The 26,680-nt window shown below is 46.2% G+C and overlaps 1 protein-coding gene across 1 annotated transcript; it reads right to left on the bottom strand.

The window, feature by feature from the left end:
* Window positions 1–1,310: 1,310 nt before the first annotated feature.
* LOC115643605 (olfactory receptor 52M1-like) lies at window positions 1,311–26,468 on the bottom strand. The gene is made up of 3 exons (XM_030547614.1): window positions 26,361–26,468; window positions 3,850–4,410; window positions 1,311–1,394 (listed from the first exon to the last, which is right to left on the bottom strand). The coding sequence occupies exons 1-3, from the start codon at window positions 26,466–26,468 to the stop codon at window positions 1,311–1,313; spliced, it is 753 nt and encodes a 250-aa protein (XP_030403474.1).
* Between the last annotated feature and the right edge of the window lie 212 nt (window positions 26,469–26,680).

Raw genomic sequence — 26,680 nt, 5'->3', positions numbered from 1 at the left:
TCCCCAAGGGTCAGTCCTAAGACCAATCCTTTTCTATTTATTCATAAATGATCTGGAGAAAGGAGTAAACAGCGAGGTGGCAAAGTTTGCAGATGATACTAAACTGCTCAAGATAGTTAATAGAAAAGTAGACTGTGAAGAACTTCAAAAAGATCTCAAAAAACTAAGTGATTGGGCAACAAAATAGCAAATGAAATGTAATGTGGATAAATGTAAAGTAATGCACATAGGAAAAAATAACCCCCACTATACATACACTATGACAGGGGCTAATTTAGCTACAACGAATCAGGAAAAAGATCTTGGCGTCATCGTGGATAGTTCTCTGAAGATGTCCACGCAGTGTGCAGAGGCAGTCAAAAAAGCAAACAGGATGTTAGTAATCATTAAAAAGATCATAGAGAATAAGACTGAGAATATATTATTGCCCTTATATAAATCCATGATATGCCCACATCTCGAATACTGTGTACAGATGTGGTCTCCTCACCTCAAAAAAGATATACTGGCACTAGAAAAGGTTCAGAAAAGGGCAATTAAAATGATTAGCGGTTTGGAGATGGTCCCATATGAGGAAAGATTAAAGAGGCTAGGACTCTTCAGTTTGGAAAAGAGGAGACTAAGGGGGGATATGTTAAAGGTATATAAAATCATGAGTGATGTAGAGAAAGTGGATAAGGAAAAGTTATTTACTTATTCCCATAATACAAGAACTAGGGGTCACCAAAAGTAATTAATAGGCAGCAGGTTTAAAACAAATAAAAGGAAGTTCTTCTTCACGCAGCACATAGTCAACTTTTGGAACTCTTTACCTGAGGAGGTTGTAAAGGCTAGGACTATAACACCGTTTAAAAGGAAATTGGATAAATTCATAGTGGTTAAGTCCATAAATGGCTATTAGCCAGGATGGGTAAGGAATGGCAGGATGGCTGTCCCTAGCCTCTGTTTGTCAGAGGATGGAGATGGATGGCAGGATGGATGGCAGGAGAGAGATCACTTGATCACTGCCTGTTAGGTTCACTCCCTCTGGCACCCCGGGCATTGGCCACTATCGATAGACAGATACTGGGCTAGATGGACCTTTGGTCTGATGGCTGTTCTTATGTTCTTATCTGAGCATCTAGAATGTATTTATCTTCCCGACGCCTATTATAGACCTGTGAAGAGGCTCAGAGACAGCCAATGGATTCCCCATGGTCACACATGGCCAGAGAATCATACCGAGCTTTCTAAAGTCACAGAGCGGTGCCCAGACCACAGGACCAGCCTTCCAGCCATCTGCGCAGTGACAGGCCCAGCTGGGTTCTCTGCTAAGCCAGCCCTTTGCTGTAGAGCATGTGGATGGCAAGGACCCAGTTACAGTGGTTTGATTCGCTGGACTGTTCGCTTCCCGGCTGCAGCAGAGTTTAGAGCAGCCTGGGGGATGAGCTTCACTCCGACTGGGAAGTAAAAGCTTTCAAGAGCACAGTCCACTCTGCCCAAGTTCCTGCACATGGCTGCCATGCCAGAGTGCCCCCAGGCATCCATGACACTCAGCCAGGCATACTTAAAACAAGCCCCCTTTGTGGTGTTTCATTAATCCAATCTTCTCCAAAACACAAACTCTCCTACCCACCCCCTTCACTCAGGAACCCCCCATCACCGTGCTTGCTGGGATCAGCATTGGTTCAGGCTTGATGCAATCCCTGCTCCTCCCCTTCCCCTGAGTCCTTACCCCCTGCTCCTCCTCTTCCCCCAAGTCCCTGCCCCCTGCTCCTCCCCTTCTCCTGCGTCCCTGCCCCCCGCTCCTCCCCATCCCGAGTCTATGCCCCTCTCTCCTCCCCTTCCCCTGAGTCTCTGCCCCCTGTTCCTCCCCTTCCCTTGAGTCCCTGACCCTGCTCTTCCTCTCCCCCCGAGTCCCTGCCCCCTGCTCCTCCCCTTCTCCTGAGTCCCTGCCCCCTGCTCCTCCCCTTCTCCTGATTCCCTGCCTCCCGCTCCTCCCCTTCCCCTGATCCCCTGCTCCCTGCTCCTCCTCTTCCCCCAAGTCCCTGCCCCCTGCTCCTCCCCTTCCCCCGAGTCCCTACCCCTTGCTCCTCCCCTTCCCCTGAGTATCTGCCCCCCGCTCCTCCCCTTCTCCTGATTCCCTGCCTCCCGCTCCTCCCCATCCCCTGATCCCCTGCTCCCTGCTCCTCCTCTTCCCCCAAGTCCCTGCCCCCCGCTTCTCCCCTTCTCCTGATTCCCTGCCTCCCGCTCCTCCCCATCCCAATTCCCTGCCCCTCCCCTTCTCCTGAGTCCCTGCCCCCTGCTCCTCCCCATCCCCTGTGTCCCTGCCCCCTGCTCCTCCCCTTCCCCTGAGTCCTGCCTCCTGCTCCTCCCCTTCCCCGAGTCTCTGCCCCCTGCTCCTCCCGTGCCCCCCGAGTCCCTGCCCCATGCTCCTCTCCTTCCCCTGAGTCCCCACCCCCTGATCCTCCCCTTCCCCGAGTCCCTGCCCCCTGCTCCTCCCCTTCTCCTGCGTCCCTGCCCCCGCTCCTCCCCATCCCGAGTCTATGCCCCTCTCTCCTCCCCTTCCCCTGAGTCTCTGCCCCCTGTTCCTCCCCTTCCCTTGAGTCCCTGACCCTGCTCTTCCTCTCCCCCCGAGTCCCTGCCCCCTGCTCCTTCTCTTCCCCTGAGTCCCTGCCCCTGCTCCTCCCCTGCCCCCGAGTCCCTGCCCCCAGGTTCTTCCCTTCCCCTGAGTCCTGCCCCCTGCTCTTCCTCTCCCCCTGAGTCCTGCCCGTGCTCTTCCTCCCCGAGTCTCTGCCCCCTGCTCCTCCCCTTCCCCCGAGTCCCTGCCCCCTGTTCCTCCCCTTCCCCCGAGTCCCTGCCCCCTGCTCCTCCCCATCCCCCGAGTCCCTGCCCCCTGCTCCTCCCTGTCCCCCGAGTCCCTGCCCCCTGTTCCTCCCCTTCCCCTGAGTCCCTGCCCCCTGCTCCTCCCCATCCCCCAATTCCCTGCCCCTAGCTTCTTCCCTTCCCCTGAATCCTGCCCCCTGCTCTTCCTCTCCCCGAGTCCCTGCCTCCTGCTCCTCCCCATCCTCTGAGTCCCTGCCCCCCGCTCCTCCCTGTCCCGAGTCTCTGCCCCTCACTCCTCCCCGTCCACTGAGTCTCTGCCTCCTGTTCCTCCCCTTCCCCCAAGTCCCTGCCGCCAGCTTCTTCCCTTCCCCTGAGTCCTGCCCCAGCTGCTCCCCTGCCCCCGAGTCCCTGCCCCCAGCTTCTTCCCTTCCCCTGAGTCCTGCTCCTGCTCTTCCTCTCCCCGAGTCCCTGCCCCCCTGCTCCTCCCCATCCCCTGAGTCTCTGCCCCCTGCTCCTTCCCTTCCCCTGAGTCCCTGCCCCCTGCTCCTCCCCAGCCCCCGAGTCCCTGCCCCTAGCTTCTTCCCTTCCCCTGAGTCCTGCCCCCTGCTCTTCCTCTCCCCTTGAGTCCCTGCCCCATGCTCCTCCTCTTCCCCTGAGTCCCTGTCTCCTGCTCCTCCCCTTCCCCTGAGTATCTGCGCCCCGTTCCTCCCCATCCCCTGAGTCTCTGCTCCCTGCTCCCCTCTTCCCCCGAGTTCCCTACCCCCTGCTGCTCCCTTTCCCCCAAGTCCCTGCCCCTAGCTTCTTCCCTTCCCCTGAGTCCCTGCCCCCTGCTCCTCCCCTTCCCCTGAGTCCCTGACCCCTGCTCCTCCCCATCCCCTGAGACCCTGCCCCCTGCTCCTTCCCTTCCCCTGAGTCTCTGCCCCCTGCTCCTCCCCTTCTCCTGAGTCCCTGCCCCCTGCTCCTCCCCTTCTCCTGAGTCCCTGCCCCCCGCTCCTCCCCATCCCCTGCGATAAAAATCATATCCAGACTCCTCACACAGAGTACCATAAAGAGACTGTAGTAACTACTGACACGAGTGTCGCCACAGGCCACCTTCACCACAGCTATGTACTCGCAGTAAGAGTGGGGGATGATGTTGGTTCTGCAATATGGCCATTGCCTTGTGAGGAAGGGATAGGGCAGTATGAACATGATGCCACCCAACACCAAGGCCAGTCTGATCTTGGCCACAACAGGGTATGTCAGTATGGTGGAATGTCTCAGGGGACTGCAGATGGCCACGTAGCGATCAAATGCCATGGCCACGAAGATCCCAGACTCCATCACTAAGATGCAGTGAATGAAATACATCTGGGTGAGGCAGGCACTGAAATCGATCTCCCTGGAACTGAACCAAAAGATGCTCAGCATTTTGGGCAGGGTGGATGTGGACAGGACCAGGTCGGTGATGGCCAGCATGGAAAGGAAATAGTACTTGTGCTCATGGAGGTTTGGTTCCGTCTTCACAATGAACAGGATGATGAAGTTCCCCAAGACAGCTATGAAGTACATGGTGCAGAAGGGGATGGCGATCCAGACATGGGCAGCCTCCAGGCCAGGAATGCCCTGCAGGATGAAGGTGGAGGGGTTGGTGCAGTCGGTTTTATTAGAATCTGACATGGAGTAAGGGAGAAGTTGTTCAACTCTGAGGCGTTCCCAGGGCCCAGGATGATGGTCGCAGTAGAAAACCCTGGATGCAGAGACAGTGATAATATGAGCCACTTCTTGCACTACTGGATACTTTTCTCATGGGTGAAACAGATTGGTGGTTCTTGGCACACATTTTCATTTTTCAGATAAATGAATTATGAATAATTGACCCTACTAATGCCAATTCCATATCTGATGGTCCTCCATGCAGCAATAATTTCTACATGTTGTGGTCTGGGAAACCTTAATAAGCACCAGTAGGAAACACAAGTTTGGATACTTGTTATCCCTCATTCATCCTTAATGCAATGAAAGCCAGGCTAGAAAGTCATTGCTATTCCCCCATGTACCGGATTGCTCAACATCTGAAATTGTAAAAAAAAAAAAAAAAAAGAAAGAAAGAAAAAGAAAGAAAAGAAAAAAGCTTTCCCAATCCATGTGTCAAGGGGAATCATTCCAGCTAGAACCACCTCAGGGAAAAGACCAGGGTGTCATTGATAGGTGTTCCGTGGAAACACCTGCTCGTTCACAGCCAAAACAAAGAAAATGTTCAGATGCCCAAAGAATGGGATGGAGAACAACCTCCTCTGGAAACGCACTCACTTTTGATTACCCAGTCTCTATAAAGGATATAGCAGATAGAAAGAGGATTTCTGAAACAGGCTGTGAGAATGGAGGAGGCTGCCATATTTAATATTTTGAGATATACCTATCTCATAGAACTGGAAGGGATGCCGAAAGGTCAATCAAGTCCAGCCCCTTGCCTTCACTAGCAGGACCAAGTACTGATTTTGCCCCGGATCCCTAAGTGGCCCCCTCAAGGACTGAGCTCACAACCCTCGGTTTAGCAGGCCAATGCTCAAACCGCTGAGCTATTCCTGAGCAAACAGACAGAAAATTCTGGGACTGTTTAGTTTAGAGAAGCCACAAAGAAGGGGGCATATGATAGAGGAGAACAAAATAACAGAATAGAACTGATTACATTCAAATGAACAAACAGAGAACAGCTCCCAACAAGTAATATCTATAGATAATTAGTGCTTCAAAGGGGCTAATTCCTCAAAGATGACAAATTATCCACAAAACTGATTGGGAGGAAAAAATATTCAGAAAAACAGGAAGGAAAATTGGAAGTTCTTTAAGAAGAGTTTATAGATAGCTAACAAGCCACAATTCCACAGTCAGAAAGTGAAGATCTCATATCAGATGAGCTGATGAAATACTTCCTAGACCATTAGCAGTTAAGGAGGATGTTAAGCAGCATCTACAGTAGAACCTGAGAGTTATGAACACCAGAAACATAAACTATTTAAAATTAAAGGGAAAGTTTTTTTAAAGGATATGACAAGTTAGGAAAAAATGGAAAATCTGGCATGGGATTAGCTAACAAAAAGTCTAAGAATATAATTGATGCAAGTCACCAACAGGGTTATGGAAACAGGTCTTGCCAAATAAGTTTTCATCCTTTAATGACTGTACACAACTGGTTGACAAAGGGAACTGTACATGTACAATAGACTTCAATGTCTCTAAGGTATTTGATGTAGTCGGGGAAACTATCAGATAAAAACACTATCCAATATCAGCAGAGCAGGTGTAAAATAGGCTAAAAACTGGCTAACTGACAGATCTCAGGAAGCAGTTGTCAATGGGGTATTGCAGGGAATGAGGATGGTTTTAGTGCGGTTCTGCAGGTCCCATGCTATTCAATATTTTCACCAATGATATGGAAGCAAATAGAAAACCACTGCAGATAAAAGAGCAGGGGATCCAAAACTGGCAGAGTGGTTACAATGAGGTAGTCAGGGCAGACACAGATGTTTTAACTGTGGCAATTCAGCGGGAGGTCATTGCCGCCTAACAGCTGAAAATGCCGTCCCGCTCTGGAGTTGCCGCCCTAAGCATCTGCTTGATAAGCTGGTGCCTAGAGCTGGCCCTGTCTACACTGGTGTTAGGTTGATATATCTACATGTCTTGCGGGAGTGGATTTATTTGCTATTGCAAAGAAAGAAAATAAAGTTTTAGGTTGCATTAACAACATGCAAATCTCCAGAGGTGACAGTATTCCTCTACTCAGCGCTCGTTAGGCATCAGCTGGAGTATTGTGTCCAGTTTCGGTCACCAATGTATAGGAAGGATCTAGAGACATTAGAAAGGATGCAAAGGCGAGAGACAAAGATGATCAAAGAGATGGAATGCAAGCCACATGAGTAAAGGCTGAAGGAACTGGGTATGTTTAGTTTGGAAAAGAAGAGATTGAGCAGGGGCATGAGAGAAGTCTTCAGATATTTGAAAGGTTGCCATAAAAAAGATGGAGAAAAGTTGTTCTCTCTTGCCACAGAGGCAAGACAAGTGTCAACGGGTTCAAACTACAACAGAACAGATTTAGATGAAATCTCAGGAAAAACTTCCTAACTGTAAGACAAGGAGGACAATGGAACAGACGTGGAAGCTCCTTCGCTAGAAGTTTTCCAAAGAAGGTTGGATACTCATCGGTCCTGGATGGTTTAGAAAAAACAAATCCTGCATCTTGGCAAGGGGTTAGACTAGATTACCCTTGCCGTCCCTTCTCATCCAGTGGCTCTATGATTCTATGAGGTGAAATTATACCGTAGACTAGTCTTAGTCAAAGACAAGTCTTTGGCCTTAATACAGCGGAAACTGGGTGAAATGTAACACCCTGTATTATACAGTAGGTAATACAGGATGATCTACTGGTGCCTTCTGAGCATGAAGTCTATGAATTTGTTGATAAATAAACTAGATCACGCATTTATATTTATTCTAACTCACTGTTAGGATATAGATATTCAGGCCTGCCTGCAAAGGCCTATATTTTAAGAATTTTGCTGTATCTTTATCACTTAGCTAGTTATAGAGGTATAAAAGAAAGAATCTGTGTAAGGGCCTTCTCTCCCTGTGATAGTCTGATGACTTGCTCTTAGGCTAAAGCCTTTGGCCAAGCAGCAGAGGCAGCCGTAAGCTGGGAAATGAACAGTCACATCCTCGCATTCCCAACCAGTAAGGCAATGTGAGGCTATTAGGAAGGGGATCTGATCTATCACCTCCAGGAAAAGGGAAGAGCCTAGAAGGTGTAAAAGGAAAAAGTGACTGGGGGGAAGCTGTTCTAGATTTGATTTTAACAAATAGGGAGGAACTCGTTGATAATTTGAATGTGGAAGGCAGCTTGGGTGAAAGTGATCATGAAATCATAGAGTTCACAGTTCTAAAGAAGAGTAGAAAGGAGTATAGGAAAATAGAGACAATGGATTTCAGGAAGGTGGATTTTGATGTAACCCTTCTGCCCCTCTGAGTTGGCAGCAACAAGGGCCGGGTTCAGTATCCAGGGGTTCCAATTCCATAACGCAATGCAAAACCGGCTCGAGCCCCCACCCAATGACCTGGGACACTTACATACCACACCCCCCGGGCGCCTCTAGGAGGCAATACTTCCCCTCTCGCAAGCACGGAATCTGAATGTAACAGAATCCTATTAATAAAGGAGGAAAACAATGTGGTATCACGTTGGAGAAACACCACAAATAGGATTATAACACAAACCATAAGCAAAAAACCCACCTCCAAGTACATTTGGCAATGTCCTTTCCCCCTTAGGGTCTTAAGTCCAATCACCCCAAAGTCCAACAACCCGAAAGTCTCTGGTCAGTGCCACCCCAGAGTTTTACCCCTCCAGCCTGGGTGGAAATGGGGAGGGCACACACAGACAGCTGCAGCGGCGCAGGAGCCAGCCAACAGAGCTGCTAACAGGGGAGTTTCAGTGGGAGTTCTGTTGGAGGAGCAGGTTTTTGTGGTTTGTGGATTGTATTGTGGAGTTTGTGTGTGTGTGCAGGCTGCTAGGGGCCGTGTGCTGGGAGCGAGGCTGAGCCCTGAGTTGGGGGCGGGGCTTACCTGATTAGGGGTCCTATATAAGGAGCCAGGCACTCAGGCAGCGGCACAGACAGCTGCAGCGGCGCAGGAGGCGGCTAACAGGGGAGTTTCAGTGGGAGTTTCCAGGGGAGACCAAGGCAGAGAAACCAGGAAGTCAAACAAGGGAAGGGACAGGGATCTGCCAGCAGCCGGGTGCTTGTTGGTGGCCTGTGGTGCGGTGTGAGGCATGGATTGCCAGGCACAGAGTTGGAAGAGTATGATGGAGGCAGAGGCAGCAGGTAGAGACACACTGAGGATGACCGGATGCGGTAGCTGCGGCATGTACATGGTTCTGGAAGGGGCACCTGAAAGGAGTTTTGTCTGCATGAAGTGCCGCCTGATAGAGCTGCTGGAGGAAAAGGTAAGGGGACTGGAGATGCAGGTGGAAACTCTGGCTGAGTTTAGAAGGGGGTTTGAGCAGATGATGGAGCACAGACATGATGAGGCACAGGGGACAAGCTCAGACGAGCGGATAGAAGCAGTACCAAAGAACTCTGAGGAGGGGCTGCTGGGTGAGGAAAGTGGATGGTGGAAGCATGTGACTAGGAGAACCAGGCAGAGGAAAAGACGGGCCAGCGATGGAGAAATAGAACTCAGGAAGAGGTTTGCTGAGTTGGAAAATGAAGATGGAGCACAGCAGGCTGCTGAAGGAGAGAGGGCAAGGAAAAAGAGACGAGCAGCTAGTCCTGCAGAAGGAGGGGAGGAGTCAATGGAGGCGACACCAAGTATGAGCCCTAGGAGGATTGTAAGGGCGAATACAAATCGAGAGGACTTGCGGCCAGCTGGTGTGGGGGATAGACCGGAGAATCACACTGTCATCAGGAAAAGGCAAGTCTACGTGATTGGAGACTCTTTACTGAGAAGAATAGACAGGCCTGTAACTAGACCTGATCGGGAGAACAGAAGGGTGTGCTGTCTGCCAGGGGCTAAGATACAGGATGTGGACCTGAGGCTGAATAGGATGCTAGCGGGAGCGGGAAAGAATCCGTTGATTGTCCTTCATGTGGGAACGAATGATACGACTAGTTACTCGCTGGACTGTATCAAGGAGGACTATACCAGACTGGGGAAGACGCTCAAAGAAATCGAGGCTCAGGTGATCTTCAGTGGGATTCTGCCGGTTCCTAGAGCGGGGCGACGAAGGAGTGACAAGATTATGGCGATCAACAGATGGCTCAGGCATTGGTGTTATAAGGAGGGCTTTGGGATGTAGTCATTGGGAAGCGTTTACGGATAGACAACTGTTCGCTCAGGATGGACTTCATCTAAGTAAGGAGGGAAATAGAATTCTAGGATGGAGGCTCGCCGACCTCATCAAGAAAGCTTTAAACTAGGAAGTTGGGGGAGATGGTTGGGAGATGTTCAGGAGATCTCCACGCCGGAATATAACCTGGAGAGGGAAGTAAACAAAGTGAGAGGGGATACCCTTGCGGACCAAAGAATTGATCCAAGGAGCAATAGTGGAGTAGGAACCAGATTAACGGGTGATGCTGGTGGTAGAAGGTCTGTGCACGACAGGGGAAAGAATGTCACTGACGCCAAACGCCAAAAATTAAAATGTCTGTACACTAATGTTAGGAGCCTAGGTAACAAGATGGAGGAATTGGAGTTACTGGTGCAGGAAGTGAAACCTGATATTATAGGGATAACAGAAACCTGGTGGAATAGTACTCATGACTGGAGTACAGGTATTGAAGGCTATGTGCTGTTTAGAAAAGACAGGAAGAAAGGCAAAGGTGGTGGAGTAGCCGTGTACATCAATGATGAGATTAACTGTAATGAAATAAGAAGCGATGGAATGGATAAGACAGAGTCTGTCTGGGCAAAAATCACACTGGGTAAAAAAGCAACTAGAGCCTCCCCTGAGATAGTGCTTGGAGTGTGCTATAGACCACTGGGATTTGATTTGGAGATGGATAGAGACCTCTTTAATGTCTTTAATGAAGTAAACACAAAGGGGAAATGTGTGATTATGGGAGACTTCAAATTCCCGGATATAGATTGGAGGACGAGTGCTTGCAAGAATAATAGGGGTCAGATTTTTCTGGATGTGATAGCGGATGGATTTCTTCATCAAGTAGTTGAAGTACCTACGAGAGGGGATGCCATTTTAGATTTGGTTTTGGTGAGCAGTGAGGACCTCATAGAAGAAATGGTGGTAGGGGACAACCTTGGTTCGAGTGATAATGAGCTGATTCAGTTCAAACTAGATGGAAGGATAAACAAATGTAGATCTGGGATTAGGGTTTTCGACTTCTTGAGGGCTAACTTTAAAGAGTCAAGGAAATTAGTTAGGGAAGTGGATTGGACGGAGGAACTTGTGGATTTAAATGCGGAGGAAGCCTGGAATTACTTTAAGTCGCAGCTGCGGAAATTGTCGGAAGCCTGCATCCCAAGAAAGGGGAAAAAAAACATGGGCAGGAGTTGTAGGCCAAGCTGGATGAGCAAGCAACTCAGAGAGGGGATTAGGAAAAAGCAGAAAGCTTACAGGGAGTGGAAGAAAGGCGGGATTAGCAAGGGAAGCTACCTTGGTGAGGTCAGAACATGTAGGGATAAAGTGAGGAAGGCTAAAAGTCGCATTGAACTGGACCTTGCAAAGGGAATCAAAACCAATAGTAAAAGGTTCTACAGCCACATAAATAAGAAGAAAACAAAGAAAGAAGAAGTGGGGCCGCTATACACTGAGGATGGAATGGAGGTTAAGGATAACCTAGGCATGGCCCAATATCTAAATAAGTACTTTGCCTCAGTTTTTAATAAGACTAGTGAGGAGTTTAGCGATGATGGAGGGATGATAAATGGGAATGTGGATATGGAAGTGGATATTACCGCAACTGAGGTAGAGGCAAAACTTGAACAGCTTAATGGGACAAAATCGGAGGGCCCGGACAATCTCCACCCGGGGATATTAAAGGAACTGGCGCGTGAAATTGCGAGCCCGTTAGCGAGAATTTTTAAGCAATCGATAAACTCGGGGGTTGTGCCGTACGACTGGAGAATTGCTAACGTAGTTCCTATTTTTAAGAAAGGGAATAAAAGTGATCCGGGTAATTATAGGCCTGTTAGCTTGACGTCTGTAGTATGTAAGGTCTTGGAAAAAAATTTAAGGGAGAAAGTAGTTAAGGACATAGAGGTCAATGGTAATTGGGACGAATTTCAACATGGATTTACTAAAGGTAGATCGTGCCAAACCAATCTGATCTCCTTCTTTGAGAAGGTGACGGATTACTTAGATAAAGGAAATGCGGTAGATCTAATTTACCTCGATTTCAGAAAGGCGTTTGACACGGTTCCACATGGGGAACTGTTAGTTAAATTGGAAAAGATGGGGATGAATATGAAAGTTGTAAGGTGGATAAGGAACTGGTTAAAGGGGAGACTCCAGCAGGTTGTATTGAAGGGTGAACTGTCAGGCTGGAAGGAGGTTACTAGTGGAGTCCCTCAAGGATCGGTTTTGGGACTGATCTTATTTAACCTTTTTATTACTGACCTTGGCACAAAAAGCGGGAATGTGCTAATAAAGTTTGCGGATGACACAAAGCTGGGGGGTATTGCTAACACGGAGAAGGACAGGGATACTATTCAGGAAGATCTGGACCACCTTGTAAACTGGAGTAATAGTAATAGGATGAAATACAATAGTGAAAAGTGCAAGGTCATGCACTTAGGGATTAATAATAAGAATTTTAGATATACGTTGGGGACGCATCAGTTGGAAGCGACAGAGGAGGAGAAGGACCTTGGGGTATTGGTTGATAGCAGGATGACTATGAGCCGCCAATGTGATACGGCTGTTAAAAAAGCAAATGCGATTTTAGGATGCATCAGGCGAGGTATTTCCAGCAAGGATAAGGAGGTGTTAGTACCGTTATATAAGGCGCTGGTGAGACCCCATCTGGAATATTGTGTGCAGTTCTGGTGTCCCATGTTCAAGAAGGATGAATTCAAACTGGAACAGGTCCAGAGACGGGCTACTAGGATGATCCGAGGAATGGAAAACCTGCCTTATGAATGGAGACTCAACGAGCTTGGCTTGTTTAGCCTGGCCAAAAGAAGGCTGCGGGGGGATATGCTTGTTCTATATAAATATATCAGGGGGGTTAACGTTAGGGAGGGAGAGGAATTATTTAAGTTTAGTACTAATGTAGGCACGAGGACGAATGGGTACAAACTGGATATTAGGAAGTTTAGACTTGAAATTAGATGAAGGTTTCTAACCATTAGGGGAGTGAAGTTCTGCAAAAGCCTTCCGAGGGAAGTAGTGGGGGCAAAAGACTTATCTAGCTTTAAGACTAAGCTTGATAAGTATATGGAGGGGATGTTATGATAGGATAGTTTAATTTGGGCAATTGATTTTGGATTATCACCAGATAAGTCTGCTCAATGGTCTGCAGGGAGATGTTGGATGGGATGGGAACTGAGTTACTGCAGAGAATTCCTTCTTGGGTGCTGGCTGGTGAGTCTTGCCCACATGCTCAGGGTTTAGCTGATCGCCATATTTGGGGTCGGGAAGGAATTTTCCTCCAGGGCAGATTGGCAGGGGCCCTGGAGGTTTTTCGCCTTCCCCTGCAGCATGGGGCATGGGTCGCTTGCTGGTGGATTCTCTGCAGCTTGAGGTCTTCAAACCAATTTTGAGGATTTCAATAACCCAGTCCGGGGTTAGGGGTTGTTATAAAAGTGGATGGGTAGGGTTCTGTGGCCTGCCTTGTGCAGGAGGTCAGACTAGATGATCATATTGGTCCCTTCTGACCTATGAGTCTATGAGCGTGTTAAGGGGCACCTTACGTGGGCCAGGGCCAACTGCCCCATCTCTCCGTGGAGTTCTTCTGCAGCCTTCACCATGACCAGCTCCACTACACCAGCTGCGCCGCTCCTCCAGCTGACTCGTGAGCCACTCCAGGCATCCCCACAAACCGCTCCACTCTGCTCACTGTTCCATGGGCTGCTCCAACATGCTGCAAACTGCTCCACTCTGCCAGTCGCTTAGCGATAGATCTTCAGGCTCCCCCACTAGTTAACACAGTACTCAGTGATCTCAGCTCAGTAAGCTTAGCTCTTTTAGTGATTTCAGCTCATAGTAGGGTAGCCCCGGCGCTGGTGCACCATTGGCCCAAAGTGAATTCAGCTCAGCAGCCTCTAGATGGACCCCTAATGGAATCAAAATTAGCTCTACTCTTCAAAAGCAGAGAGAGGAGGATGTGCAATTGGTGTTCCAGGCCCTCAAAAAGGGGCCCATACCATCAGGTAAATTGGAAATGGCAGAGATGGTCAATGACTTCTGTGTTTTGGTCTTCTCTGAGAAGTCTGAAGGAATGCCTAACATAGTGAATGCTAATGGGAAGGAGGTAGGTTTGGAAGATAAAAAAAAAAAAGTTAAAAACCACTTAGAAAAGTTAGATGCCTGAAAGTTACCAGGGCCTGATGAAATGTATCCTAGAATACTCAAGGAGTTAATAGAGGAGGTATCTGAGCCTCTAGCTATTATCTTTGTAAAAGGACAAACATAGTGCCCATCTATAAAAAGGGAAATAAAAACAACCCAGGAAACTACAGACCAGTTAGTTTAACTTCTGTGCCAGGGAAGATAATGGAGCAAGTAATTAAGGAAATCATCTGCAAACACTTGGAAGGTGGTAAGGTGATGGGGAATAGCCAGCATGGATTTGTAAAGAACAAATCATGTCAAACCAATCTGATAGCTTTCTTTGATAGGATAATGAGTCTTGTGGATAAGGGAGAAGTGGTGGATGTGGTATACCTAGACTTTAGTAAGGCATTTGATATGGTCTCGCATGATATTTTTATCAATAAAGTAGGCAAATACAACTTAGATGGATCTACTATAAGGTGAGTGCATAACTGGCTGGATAACTGTACTCAGAGAGTAGTTATTAATGGTTCCCAATCCTGTCGGAAAGGTATAACAAGTGGGGTTCCGCAGGGGTCTGTTTTGGGATCAGCTCTGTTCAATATCTTCATCAACGACTTAGATGTTGGCATAGAAAGTACGCTTATTAAGTTAGCAGATGATACCAAACTGGGAGGGATTGCAAGGGTCATAGGGTCATAATTCAAAATGATCTGGAGAAATGGTCTGAGGTAAACAGGATGAAGTTTAATAAAGACAAATGCAAAGTGCTCACTTAGGAAGGAACAATCAGTTTCACATACACAGAATGGGAAGAGACTGGTTAGGAAGGAGTACAGCAGTAAGGGATCTAGGAGTCATAGTGGACCACAAGCTAAATATTAGTCAAGTGTGATGCTGTTGCAAAAAAAAAGCAAACATAATTCTGGGATGCATTAACAGGTGTGTTGTGAGCAAGACACAAGAAGTCATTCTTCTGCTTTACTCTGTGCTGGTTAGGCCTCAACTGGAATATTGTGTCCAGTCCTGGGCACCGCATTTCAAGAAAGATGTGGGGAAACTGGAGAAGGTCCAGAGAAGAGCAACAAGAATGATTAACGGTCTTGAGAGTATGATCTATGAAGGAAGGCTGAAATAATTGGGTTTGTTTGATTTGGAAAAGAGAAGACTGAGAGGGGACATGATAGTAGTTTTCAGGTATCTAAAAGAGTGTCATCAGGAGGAGGGAGAAAACTCATTCACCCTAGCCTCTGAGAATAGGACAAGAAGCAATGAACTCAAACTGCAGCAAGGAGGTTTAGGTTGGACATTAGGAAAAAGTTCCTAACTGTCAGGGTGGTTAAAGACTGGAATAAATTGCCTAGGGAGGTTGTGGAATCTCCACCTCTGGAGATATTTAAGAGTAGGTTAGATAAATGTCTGTCAGGAATGGTCTAGACAGTACTTGGTTCTGCCATGAGGGCAGAGGACTGGACTCGATGACCTCTCGAGGTCCCTTCCAGTCCTAGAATCTATGAATCTATGAAATTTAGTTTGATAGTTTTCTGTCTGGTAAGGACTCACTTATCAATAGACAGAGCTGGGAATCCCTTGTGTCCTTATAGATGTAGTTGTGAAATCCTCACTTATGTATTGTTTTGTCATTAGAGTTCCCACTTTGCTATTGTTTATTTGCATGGTCTCCGTCTGGTTCTGTGATTGTTTCTGTCTGTTGTATAATTAATTTGTTGGGTGTAAACCAATTAAGGTGGTGGGATATAATTGGTTAGATAATCATGTTATAGTACGTTACGTTTGGTTAGTTAAATTTCAGTAAAATTATTGGTTTAGGTATAGCTAAGCAGAACTCAAGTTTTACTATAAGGGAATGGGGGTGGTGGAATTGGAATTATGTTTCACTAGGGGGGGAATAGGAACAGGAAATGGGAACAGCGACTCAGAAAAGGTTCTGTGGTGTCAGAGCTGGGAAGGGGGACACTGAGGAAGGAAAGTTGAATCATTGCTTACTGGAAGTTCACCCCAATAAACATCAAATTGTTTGCACCTTCGGACTTCGGGTATTGTTGCTCTCTGTTCAGGCGAGAAGGACCAAGGAAGTAAGCAGGTGAAGGAATAAGCCCTCTAACACTCACCACTCACAAACAAGGGAACATTCAATTACACTGAAAGTCTGAACAGATAACACTGGTAAAAGAAAATGTAATGGTTGTGCAGAGCAGAAAGGAGTACAGTCTTACTCCCTATCCCATCTCGCCCATGTTGCACTGGGTTTGTCGACCAGGTGAGCTCTTCAGCAAGAGATGGGTACCTGTGAATCTTGAGTTGGAAGTATCTTCCCTGGGAATCCCGTCCCATACTTCTCTCACCCCAGAATCTGTCGCAGCATCCCGCGCCGAGAGCCAACACAGAGCTGTGCACTGTTTATATTACAGCTCTGTGCAATCTCAGTGGAGTTTGCTCAGCCTCAAGGGGAGAAACAGCATCTGGATGGAAATAGGCTGGAGACTGGACACACGCTAGCTAATGTCTCTTTTTCCATGTCTTCACTTCTGTGCTTTTTATCCAGCTTTAGGTGTAAACAGCAATTATAGGACCTTCCCCAAGGGAGATGAGAAATCTTGAGCTCTGTGCTGAGGCTGAGAGGAAGGCTTATGAATCTGAAAATGACATAGCTGGAATGTGATTAATGCAAAAGGTCTTTTGTAACATATCATTGGAAAACTTATAATCTGCTAAATTTCATTTTCCTATTCGTATTCATGTGTAATTCTTATTTCTGAAGTTAGAAATATAGGGTATAAACTTATACTACTAATTTAGTCAGATTAAGTGGAGACCATTCAGGATGGTTCAGAAACAGTGAGTTGTAAATGGCTCATTTACCTGCAAGCCTTCCTGTGTATGTGTGGGCCAGCCGGTGGGTAATGAAGAATGAAGTCTCACAGGGACATGTGACCATGTTGATTGACACTGAAATCCATCTTAAATCTTAAGTATCAGAGGGGTAGCCGTGTTAGTCTGGATCTGTAGAAGCAGCAAAGAGTCCTGTGGCACCTTATAGACTAACAGACGAAGTGGGTATTCACCCACGAAAGCTCATGCTCCAAAACGTCTTTTAGTCTATAAGGTGCCACAGGACTCTTTGCTGCATCTTCAATCTTGTACTTTTCCATTTAGAAGGAGGGGTGGGGCCAAGCACAGACAAAAGATTCCCGCCTTGTGCCACAGCTATAAAAGGGGGGTGGTGCAGGACAAAATGGAGACCAGTCATGAGAAAACCCCTGCTTACCACCTGAGACATCTGCTGGAAATAGCAAGGATTCTATCAGGGGAAAGGATAGTGCCTAGACTAGGAAAGAGCCTAGTCTGTAAATAAACTTATTGGAACATGTTTGAGAGTGAGATATTACCTGTAAGCAGTTTCTTAATGTGTGAGGCTTAGACTTGCGTGTTTTGTTTTATTTTGCTTTGTGACTTACTTTGTTCTGTCTGTTATTACTTGAAACCACTTAAATCCTACTTTTTATACTTAATAAAATCACTTTTTTGTTCATTAATAAGCCCAGAGTAAGTAATTGGTAGCTGGAGGAGGCTGTGCATCTCTCTCCACCAGTGATACAGACGGAGGACATTGTATGAATTTACCCTGAACAAACTATATACAGAGTAAAACAGATTTATTTGCGGTTCAGGCTCTCAGAAAGGCTAAACACTGGGAAAGTCCCTGTTAACTGAGAAGCTCTGGGCCGAGTGAATCTCAGTTTCTGTGAACTGCAGAGGTCCATAATCCAACCTCTGGGTCTGTGCTGAAGCTGAACTGGAGTATCTGGCTCAGCAAGACAAGAGTGGAGGGGCACCCATTCTAGCAGAAGGGTTGTCATCACTGGTACCCCAGTGCATCAAGGGACAGTCTTGAAGGGGTCTCTATTTAATTAGACACCTGAAAACTCTCGGCTTTGGGCAGATAACTTAGCAATTAGCTGACAAGGGCACTGTATCTAATTCCTGTCTAAAAGAAATAACAATAAATAAATATTAGACCAACTTAGCTGTGGTACTAACATTTTCTTACATCTTACATCAAGTCACTTAAGGGACACTGGGGAGTCTTAAAATTTGAATGTATATTCTTACTTTTTTTAAGAACTGAGGAGACAGAGAGACCCCAAGAGGACTCCTGGGTTCTATCTCAGCTCTGGGAGAGGAGAGGGGTCTAACAGATTACAGCAGGGGGCGATAAATCTGCAATCTAAAAAAGAACATCAGAATGGCCATAGTGGGTAAAACCAATGGTCCATCGGTCCCAGTATCCTCTTCCAACGATGGCCAATGTCAGGTGCTTCAGAGGGAAAGAACTGAAGAGGTGATCATCAAATCATAGAATCATAGAAGAATCATAGAAGATTAGAGTTGGAAGGGACCTCAGGAGGTTATCCAGTCCTATCCCCTGCTCAAAGCAGGACCAACCCCAACTAAAACATCCCAGCCACAGATTTGTCAAGCTGGACCTTAAAAACCGATAAGGATGGAAAATCCACCACCTCCCTAGGTAACCCATTCCAGTGCTTCACCACCCTCCTAAGGTAACAGTGTTTCCTAATATCCAACTTAGACCTCCTCCACTGCAATTTGAAACCACTGCGCCTTGTTCTCTTATCTGTCATCATTGAGAACAGCTGAGCGCCATACTCTTTGGATCCCCCATTCAGATAATTGAAGGTTGCTATCAAATCCCCTCTCACTCTTCTATTTTGCAGACTTAATAAGCCCAGTTCCCTCAGCCTCACCTCGTAAGTCTTTTGCCCCAGCCCCCTTATCATTTTTGTTGCCCTCTGCTGGACTTTCTCCAATTTGTCCACACCCTTTCTGTAGTGGAGGGCCCCCACCTGGACACAGTACTCCAGATGTGGTCTCACCAGTGCTGCATAGAGGAGAATAATCACTTCACTCAATCTGCTCACAATGCTCCCACTAATTCAGCCCAAAATGCCACTAGTCTTCTTGGTAACTAGGGCACACTGCCGACTCATATCCAAATTCTCACCCACTGTAATCCCCAGGTCCTTTTCTGCAGAACTGCTGTTTAGTCCATCGGTCCCCAGCCTGTGGCAGTGCACGGGATAAATGCCAAGATTCCTATACCATGGACAACATTAACATCTACATTGACTTGATATTAATTGGGTTCCAAACATCGGCAGAGCTTGTATGGATTAAGTAGCTATGTTCTTTGGCTCTAGGCAAGATCACATGAAACATGCAGAAACCATACTGGAAAAACAGATCCAATCCACTATTGTTCTAACCAAGTTTTACCTTGAGTTTTTAAAGAGATTCAATCATGTTACATAACATGACTTTGATGAACCATTTCTGTTATACATTGATACAGATTCTAACCCAATACTAACTCTAGTAAGACAGAACCAAGGATGGACACCTCTTGATATGCAGTCGCTAATGTTTATGTCATTCCTTCCTGCATGAATTTTGCATTGGGGGTATGACATTACCTAAATGAACTGTGACTGCATAGATCGTTGTTACAACCAAGGTCATAAAGTTGCACCAAATCTTGTAAGGGTAACGTGTTGTATTTCAATGTGTTCGATTCTAAGTAGCACCAGTGAAGCATTTGGCCAGTTTATTGAGAAGGGACTATTCAGTTTAAGTTCCAAATCAAGAAATATTTAACTGACAATGGACCTTAGGATACTTCAATCCACATCTGAGGAGCCTTCCTGGGAACTTTCAGGGTATCATGTGAACAATGGCTGCTCTACCTGTAAATAACTTAGTCATGAATGGACATGTGACTTGCCCATGTGACTCCAAACTCCATCTTGCTGCTGTGATTTTTCACAGTAAGAACAAAGGAGTGTCCTTGCATATGGCAGAGGATATAAAAGGCCCTGGAAACTCCTCCATTTGTTCTTCAATACTGTTTCTAACCTCTGGAGGAACTTTGCTACAAACTGAAGCTCTGAATAAAGGACTGAACGACGCATCCAAATCTGTGGATGTACTCCAGAGACTTGTCTTGAACCAGCAGTTTATTCTACCACTGCCATAAGCCTGAACTAAGAACTTTGAAATTGTTGTATGTATTTGATTCCATTTAATCAATTTTAACTCTCATCTATATTTCTTTCTTTTTATGAATAAACCTTTAGATTTTAGTTTCTAAAAGGATTGGCAACAGCACGATTTGTGGGTGAAATCTGAGTGATATATTGAGCTGGGTCTGGGGCTTGATCCTTTGGGATCAGGAGAATCTTTAATTGGGGACACTGATTTTCGTTACCATTTGTTCATATAAAGAGTGCTATTGGTGGTGATACAAAGGTACTGGTGCATCCAAGGGAATTGCTTGTATGACTTTTCATTAGCCAGTGGGGTGAAACCAAAATCCTCTCTCTTTGGCTGTGACTGCCCTGCTCTAAGCAATTTGTCCTGCACTGATACTCTCAGCATGTCCCCCAAGAACACCCCTTGTTACAGGGGGTACGGCTCTGGCTGGGGGTGAAGACTCTGCAGTAGGGCTGTGGATGAGAGCCTTGGGGTTCAGGCTGCCGGGGGCTGCCAGAGGCTGCGGCAGCGAGAGAGGACTCCCTGCAGCCCTCTCTTGCCACAGCAGCTTGGGGGCAGGGGAGAGGCACTGGACGCCTCTCAATTCCCACAGCAGCTCTAGCTCATCCCCCATTTATGTGATGAAGTAATAAAGAATGCATGAATTTGAAACAACATTGACTTTATTGCCTCTGCAAGCAGAGATCAAAGGGGGGAGGGTTGGACATCCTCCAGCTGCCATGATATTCCAGGCAGGAGTGAATCTCCATTAGACAAAGCTTAAAGAAGAGAATGACCTGGAGTCATTTCCATTTTTGCCCAGGTGCCCCCAGCCGAGCTCACCGAGGCCAGCCAAGAGCACTCACGGGACGACGATGACAGATACCAGTCCTACTGTACCATCTGCCATCCGCAAGGCAAGGGAAGGGGATGCTGCTATGTAGCACTGCAGCACTGCGTCTGCCAGTAGCATCCAGTAGACATACGGTGACATTGAAAAAAGGTGAGAAAAGATTTTTTTCCCTTTGCTTTCATGAGGTGGGGGGAGGAGGGGGCTGACGACATATACCCTGAACCACCCGCGACAATATTTTTGACCCTTCAGGCTTTGGGATCTCAACCAAGAATTCAAATTGCTTTTGGAGAGTGCAGGAACTGTGGGGTAGCTAAAGTAATCAGTCGCCCCACCCTCCGTGAGCGTCCATTTGATTCTTTGGCTCCCTGGTACACTTGTCTCAGCTCCTTAAGTTTCATGCAGCACTCCTTGTTGTGGTCTCTGTCCATCATAGCCTTGGAGAATTTTTCAAATGTTTTGGCATTTCATCTGATAGAACAGATTCATCTCCCCATACAGAGATCAGATTCAGTATCTCCCGTACGGTCCATGCTGGAGCTCTTTTTTGACTCTGGGACTGCATGGTCACCTGTGCTGATCATCGCTCCATGCTGGGCAAACAGGAAATGAAATTCAAAAGTTCACGGGGCTTTTTCTGTCTACCTGACCAGTGCATCTGAATTCAGATTGCTGTCCAGAGCAGTCAAAATGGTGCATTGTGGGATAGCTCCCGGAGGCCAATACTGTCAAATTGCGGCCACACTAACCCTAATTGGAAATGGCAATACCAATTTCAACGTTATTCCCTTCGTCAGTGTGGAGTATAGATATCGATGTTAAGAGCCTTTTATATTGAAATAAAGGGCTTCGTTGTGTAGACGGGTGCAGGATTAATTTGATTTAACGCTGCTAAATTCGAGATAAATTTTTAGAGTAGACCAGGCCTATATCTTATAGAGGAGAGTTTCCTTGCTCAGAAAGTGCACATCTAACCTGGGGGAATTCCAGACCAGCAATGGATACACTTGGGGCTTTAACTGGGCCAGTTTCACAAGGCTGAAAACAACTCTGAGCCAAAGGAGCGGGGAGGAAGAATTGAATCAGAAAAATGTGAATTATAATTGAGACTCTTTTAAAAATCCCTCATTAGATGCCCAGAATGTCACAAAATGTTCAATCAAGAAAGAAGTTTGTGCTGGCTAAAATATCTGACCCCGTTTAGAGGGGAAGTGAAGGTAGGTTTAGAAATTAAATGGAAGGAAGGGGAACTTATGGAATCTATAAAACTGATTAGGGAAGCCAAGGGACACAAGGAGAAATCCATGACCAAGAGAGTTAAGGACAATAAGAAGGAATATTTAAAATATATTAGGAACAAAAAAAATCCAGACAATGGTATTGGTCTTTACTAGATGAAAATGGTAAAATTATCAATAATAATGTAGAAAATGCAAAAGTATTTGCTAAATATTTCTGTTCTATATTTGGGGAAAGAATAGATGATATAGACTTATCATCTTATCATCTTATCACTTATCATCTTATCACTTGTAAGGTGATGATAACACTTTTTACATTCCACTAGCATCAGGGCTGGCTCTAGGGTTTTTGCCACCTCAATCGGAGCCTCGCTTTCTTCTTCAATGGCACTTCCATGGCAGGTCCTTCCCTCTGAGAGGAACTGAGGGACCGAGGGATCCACCATCGAATTGCCGCTGAAGACCTGGATGTGCCGCCCCTTCCCTTTGGCCATCCCAAGCACCTGCTTGCTGTGCTGGTGCCTGGAGCCAGCCCCGTCTAGCATCTCAGGAGGATGTTAAAAAGAAGCTACTAAAGTTACACATTTTTAAATCCACAGATTCTGATAACTTGCATCTAAGAGTTTTGAAAGGGCTGGCTGAAGAGCTCAGAAGGCAGTTAATGTTAATTTTCAATTAGTTGGAGAAATGGAGAAGTGCAAGAAGACTGAGACAGTGAATGTTGTACTAATTTTTTAAAAGGGTAAACAGGATAGCACAGATAATTATGGGCCTGTCAATCTGATATATGCCTGGCAAAACGATGGAGCAGCTGATAAAGATAAAGAATTAAAGGAGGGTGTGATGGGCTGGATCACAGAACTCCCCTTGTGAACTGCCAACTTATGTGCTAAGGCTACTTCTGCTCCTGCTTTGCCTGCCAGCTTGGGTCTCCAGTACCCTGTTCTGCTGAGCCAGACACGCCCATCTGCTCCAACACAGACCCAGGGTCTTAACCAAGTGCCCAAAAGCTGCACGCTTAACTAAGCAGCTTACAGAATTGTTCCTGTCTTTAACACTCAGATGCCCAACTCCCAATGGGATCCAAACCTCAAATAAATCCGTTTTACCCTATATAAAGCTTATAAAAGGTAAACACATAAATGTTCGCCTTCTATAACACTGATAGAGAAATATGCACAGCTGTTTGCCCCCCACCACGTATTAATACATACTCTGGATTAATTAATACAGAAAGTAGGATTTAAGTGGTTCCAAGTAGTAACAGAACAAAGTGAATTACCAAGTGAAATAAAATAAAATACACAAATCTAAGCCTAATACAGTAATACAACTGAGTACAGATAAAAATCTCATGCTGAGAGATGTTTCAATAAGTTTCTTTCCCAGCCTGGATGACCTCCTAGTCTGGGCACAGTCCTTTCCCCTGCTACAGCTCTTGTTCCAACTCAAGTGGCAGTTAGGAGATTTCTCATGATGGCTGCTCCCTTTTCTCTGTTCCACCCACTTTTCATAAGGGGGGAATCCTTTGTCCCTCTGGGTTCCCACCTCTCCTTCTCAGTGGAAAAGCACTAAATTAAAGATGGATTCCAATTCAGGTGACATGTTCACATGTCACTGTAAGACGTCATTGTCCATCTGCCAGCACACACATATACAGGAAGACTTACAGGTAAAACAGAGCCATCTGAAGTAAATTGTCCTAGTTAATGAGAGTCATCAAGATTCCAATCCACCATTAATGGCCCACAATTTGCATAATTACAATAGACCCTCAGAGTTATATTTCATATTTCTAGTTTTAGATACAGGAGTTTTGTAAATCTCTCATGGAATCACATCACCGCTAGGTGCCTTTCCAGATTTTATCTGTTTTACATCTTTTTGTACCACATCATGAGTTGTTGGTATAATGAGCTGTGAATCATTAGCCCACTGAGAAATCTCTTCAAGAATGCTGCTGTCAAAAGTTGATGTCTGGTTTAATAAATTGAGAAAATGTTCAGCCCGGCAAAGCACACTGGCATAGCGCCTGCCAGAAATGCATGGCCCACAGACTGCCTTCAGTTCATCCTAGAATGCGTTAAGATCAAGTCTGTTGTCTGTGTCTTGAAGTTTGACTGCTTTCCATGTCCACCAATCCTCTTTCATTTGCTGTATTACATTAGAAGTGTTAGGATATAGATGTTCATGCCTGTCTGCAAATGTCTATACTTTCAGAATTTAGCTGTATTCTTATAACTTAGCTAGTTACAGAAGTATAAAAGAAATGTAATTTGTAGAATGTTTTCTTGTTGCCTTTTATGTCTCTGGCTAGTTTGATCTTCTTTTGTGCCTTGGCCTTTCTAATTTTTCCCCTACAGAATTGTGTTATATACATCCTTTGTCATTTTACCCAGTTTCCACTTTTTGTAGGACATGTTTTTTGGGTTTATTTAGATCATTCAGCATGTCCTGGTTCAGCCAGGGTGGTCTTTTGCCATACTTCCTATCTTTCCTATGCAGTGGGATAGTTTGCTCTTGTGCCCTTAATAATGTCTTTTTGAAAAATACCAACTGTCTTCAATTGTTTTTATTCTTAGACTTGCTTCCCATGGGATCTTACCTATCAACTCTCTGAGTTTGCTAATGTCTGCCTCTTTGAAATCCATTCTCTTTATTTTGCTGTTTTCCCTCCTACCATTCCTTAGAATCATGTATTCTATTATTTCATGATTCCTTTTCCCCAAGCTGCCTTCCACTTTCAAATTCTCAACCAGTTCCTCCTTATTTGTCAAAATCAAATCTAGAACAGCCTCTCCCCAAGTTGCTTCCTCCACTTTTTGGAATAAAAAACTGTCTCCAATATATTCCAAGAACTTGTTGGATAATCTGTGCCCTGCTGTGTTATTTTCTCCACAGGTGTCTGGGTAATTGAAGTCTCCAGTCACCACCAAGTCCTGTGCTTTGGATGATTTTGTTAGTTGTTTAAAAAAAAGCCTCCTCCACCTCTTTTTCCTGGTTTGGCGGTCTCTAGTAGACCCCTACAATGACAGCACCCCTTTTTTAACCTCTTTTATCCTTACTCAGAGACTTTCCATAAATCTGTCTCCTATTTCCATCTCAACCACAGACCAAGTATATATATATGTTAATATATAAGGCAGCATCTCTTCCTTTTTTCCCTGCCTGTCCTTCCTGAGCAAGCTGTACCCTTCTGCACCAATATTCCAGTCATGCATATTGTCCCACCAAGTCTCTGTGATGCCAACTATGTCACAGTTGTGTTCATTTACTAGCACTATGAGTTCTTTCTGCTTATTCCTCATACTTCTTTCATTAGTATGCAGACATTTCAGTTACTGATTTGATCTCCTCCCCCCAGTTTCTGTCTTGTCTCTCCATGACCCCTGCTATTAGAGCCCATGTTCCCCCCATTTCTGACCCTTCTCCCAGATATCCATGTCTTTTACTTACCCGTAGGCTTGGGTCACCTGCCCCCTTGGAAACCTAATTTAAAGACCTTCTCATTAGGTTAGCCAGTCTATATCCAAATATGCTGTTCCCCTTGCTCAATAGGTGGATCCCATCTCTGCTTAGCAGTCCTTCTTCCTGGAACAGTATCCTGTGGTCAAGGAAGCCGAAGCCTCTTGGTGACACCATCTTTGAAGCCAGACATTCACTCCCAGGATGCATCTGTCTCTGCCCAGGCCCCTACCTTTAACCAGAGAAAACACCACCTGTGCTCCAAACTCCTTCACTTGTACTCTCAGAGCCTTGGGAGTCACTTTAGATCGGCTGAGGGTCATAGCTCGCAGTGTCATTAGTGTCCACATGGATGAGTAGCATGGGGTTGTAGTCAGAAGGCGAGATGATCCTCGACAGTCCTTCCATAACGTCTTTGATATGGGCCCCTGGCAATCAGCATACCTCCCATGTTAGGGTGACAGAGAGGTGCCTCGGTCCCCCTCAGAAGAGTCTCCAACTACCACTGTCCTACGTTTCCTCCTGAGAGTGGTGGCTGAAGACCTCTCAGCATTGGGGGTACATGGCTTCTCCTCCTGCACCTTAAGGGGTGATTCTTCATCTCTCATTGCCAGGGCAGCGTAACAGTTCTCCATCACCACAGTGGATGGGTTGTGTTTAGGGGTGCAGCACTGCCTGCTGCCAGAAGTAACTAGCTGGCAGAGTTCTCCCCCTGACAGAGCCATCTCCCCTTCCCCCAGTAGTGTGTCAGTAGCCCTCTGTAGTGGATAGCTTCCCCTGCCTTGACATCTCCATATCAATATTGCCTCAGCCTAGCCACCTCATCCTGTAGCTCTGCCACCTGCTTCCTGAGAGATTCGACCAGCAGGCACCTTTTACACTGGATGCTCCGCCCCCCCTGGTTTTCTGAGAGTGACAGGCCACAGGCTCTGCAAGGCCACACCAGAATCTGGGTAGAAGCGTCCATGGTCAGGTTGTCTGTCTGGATACTGATGCAGGCGGAGGAGACACGAGCAGTGTTGCCACAGGCGATGTGGACCTTCCTAACCATAGTGACTATCATAGGACATCCTCTTACAAACTCCCTCTCAAACTCCCCTATTTGCAGTCCCCTGTTCACTAGCTCCCCCTTCTCACTTAAATTAAGGCTTTTAAGGCTTTCTCTCTTAGGACAGCCCTACCCCCTTGTGACAGGTTCGGTCACAGAGACCCCCTTAAGACTGTCACTTGATGTGATGGGATACCACCGTATACATGTTAAAT

The sequence above is a fragment of the Gopherus evgoodei genome, unplaced genomic scaffold (genome assembly GCF_007399415.2).
Source record: "Gopherus evgoodei ecotype Sinaloan lineage unplaced genomic scaffold, rGopEvg1_v1.p scaffold_64_arrow_ctg1, whole genome shotgun sequence".
Taxonomy (NCBI): domain Eukaryota; kingdom Metazoa; phylum Chordata; order Testudines; family Testudinidae; genus Gopherus; species Gopherus evgoodei.
The sequence above is the reverse complement of the archived record's forward strand: the minus strand, read 5'-3'. Positions and strand labels throughout refer to the sequence as shown.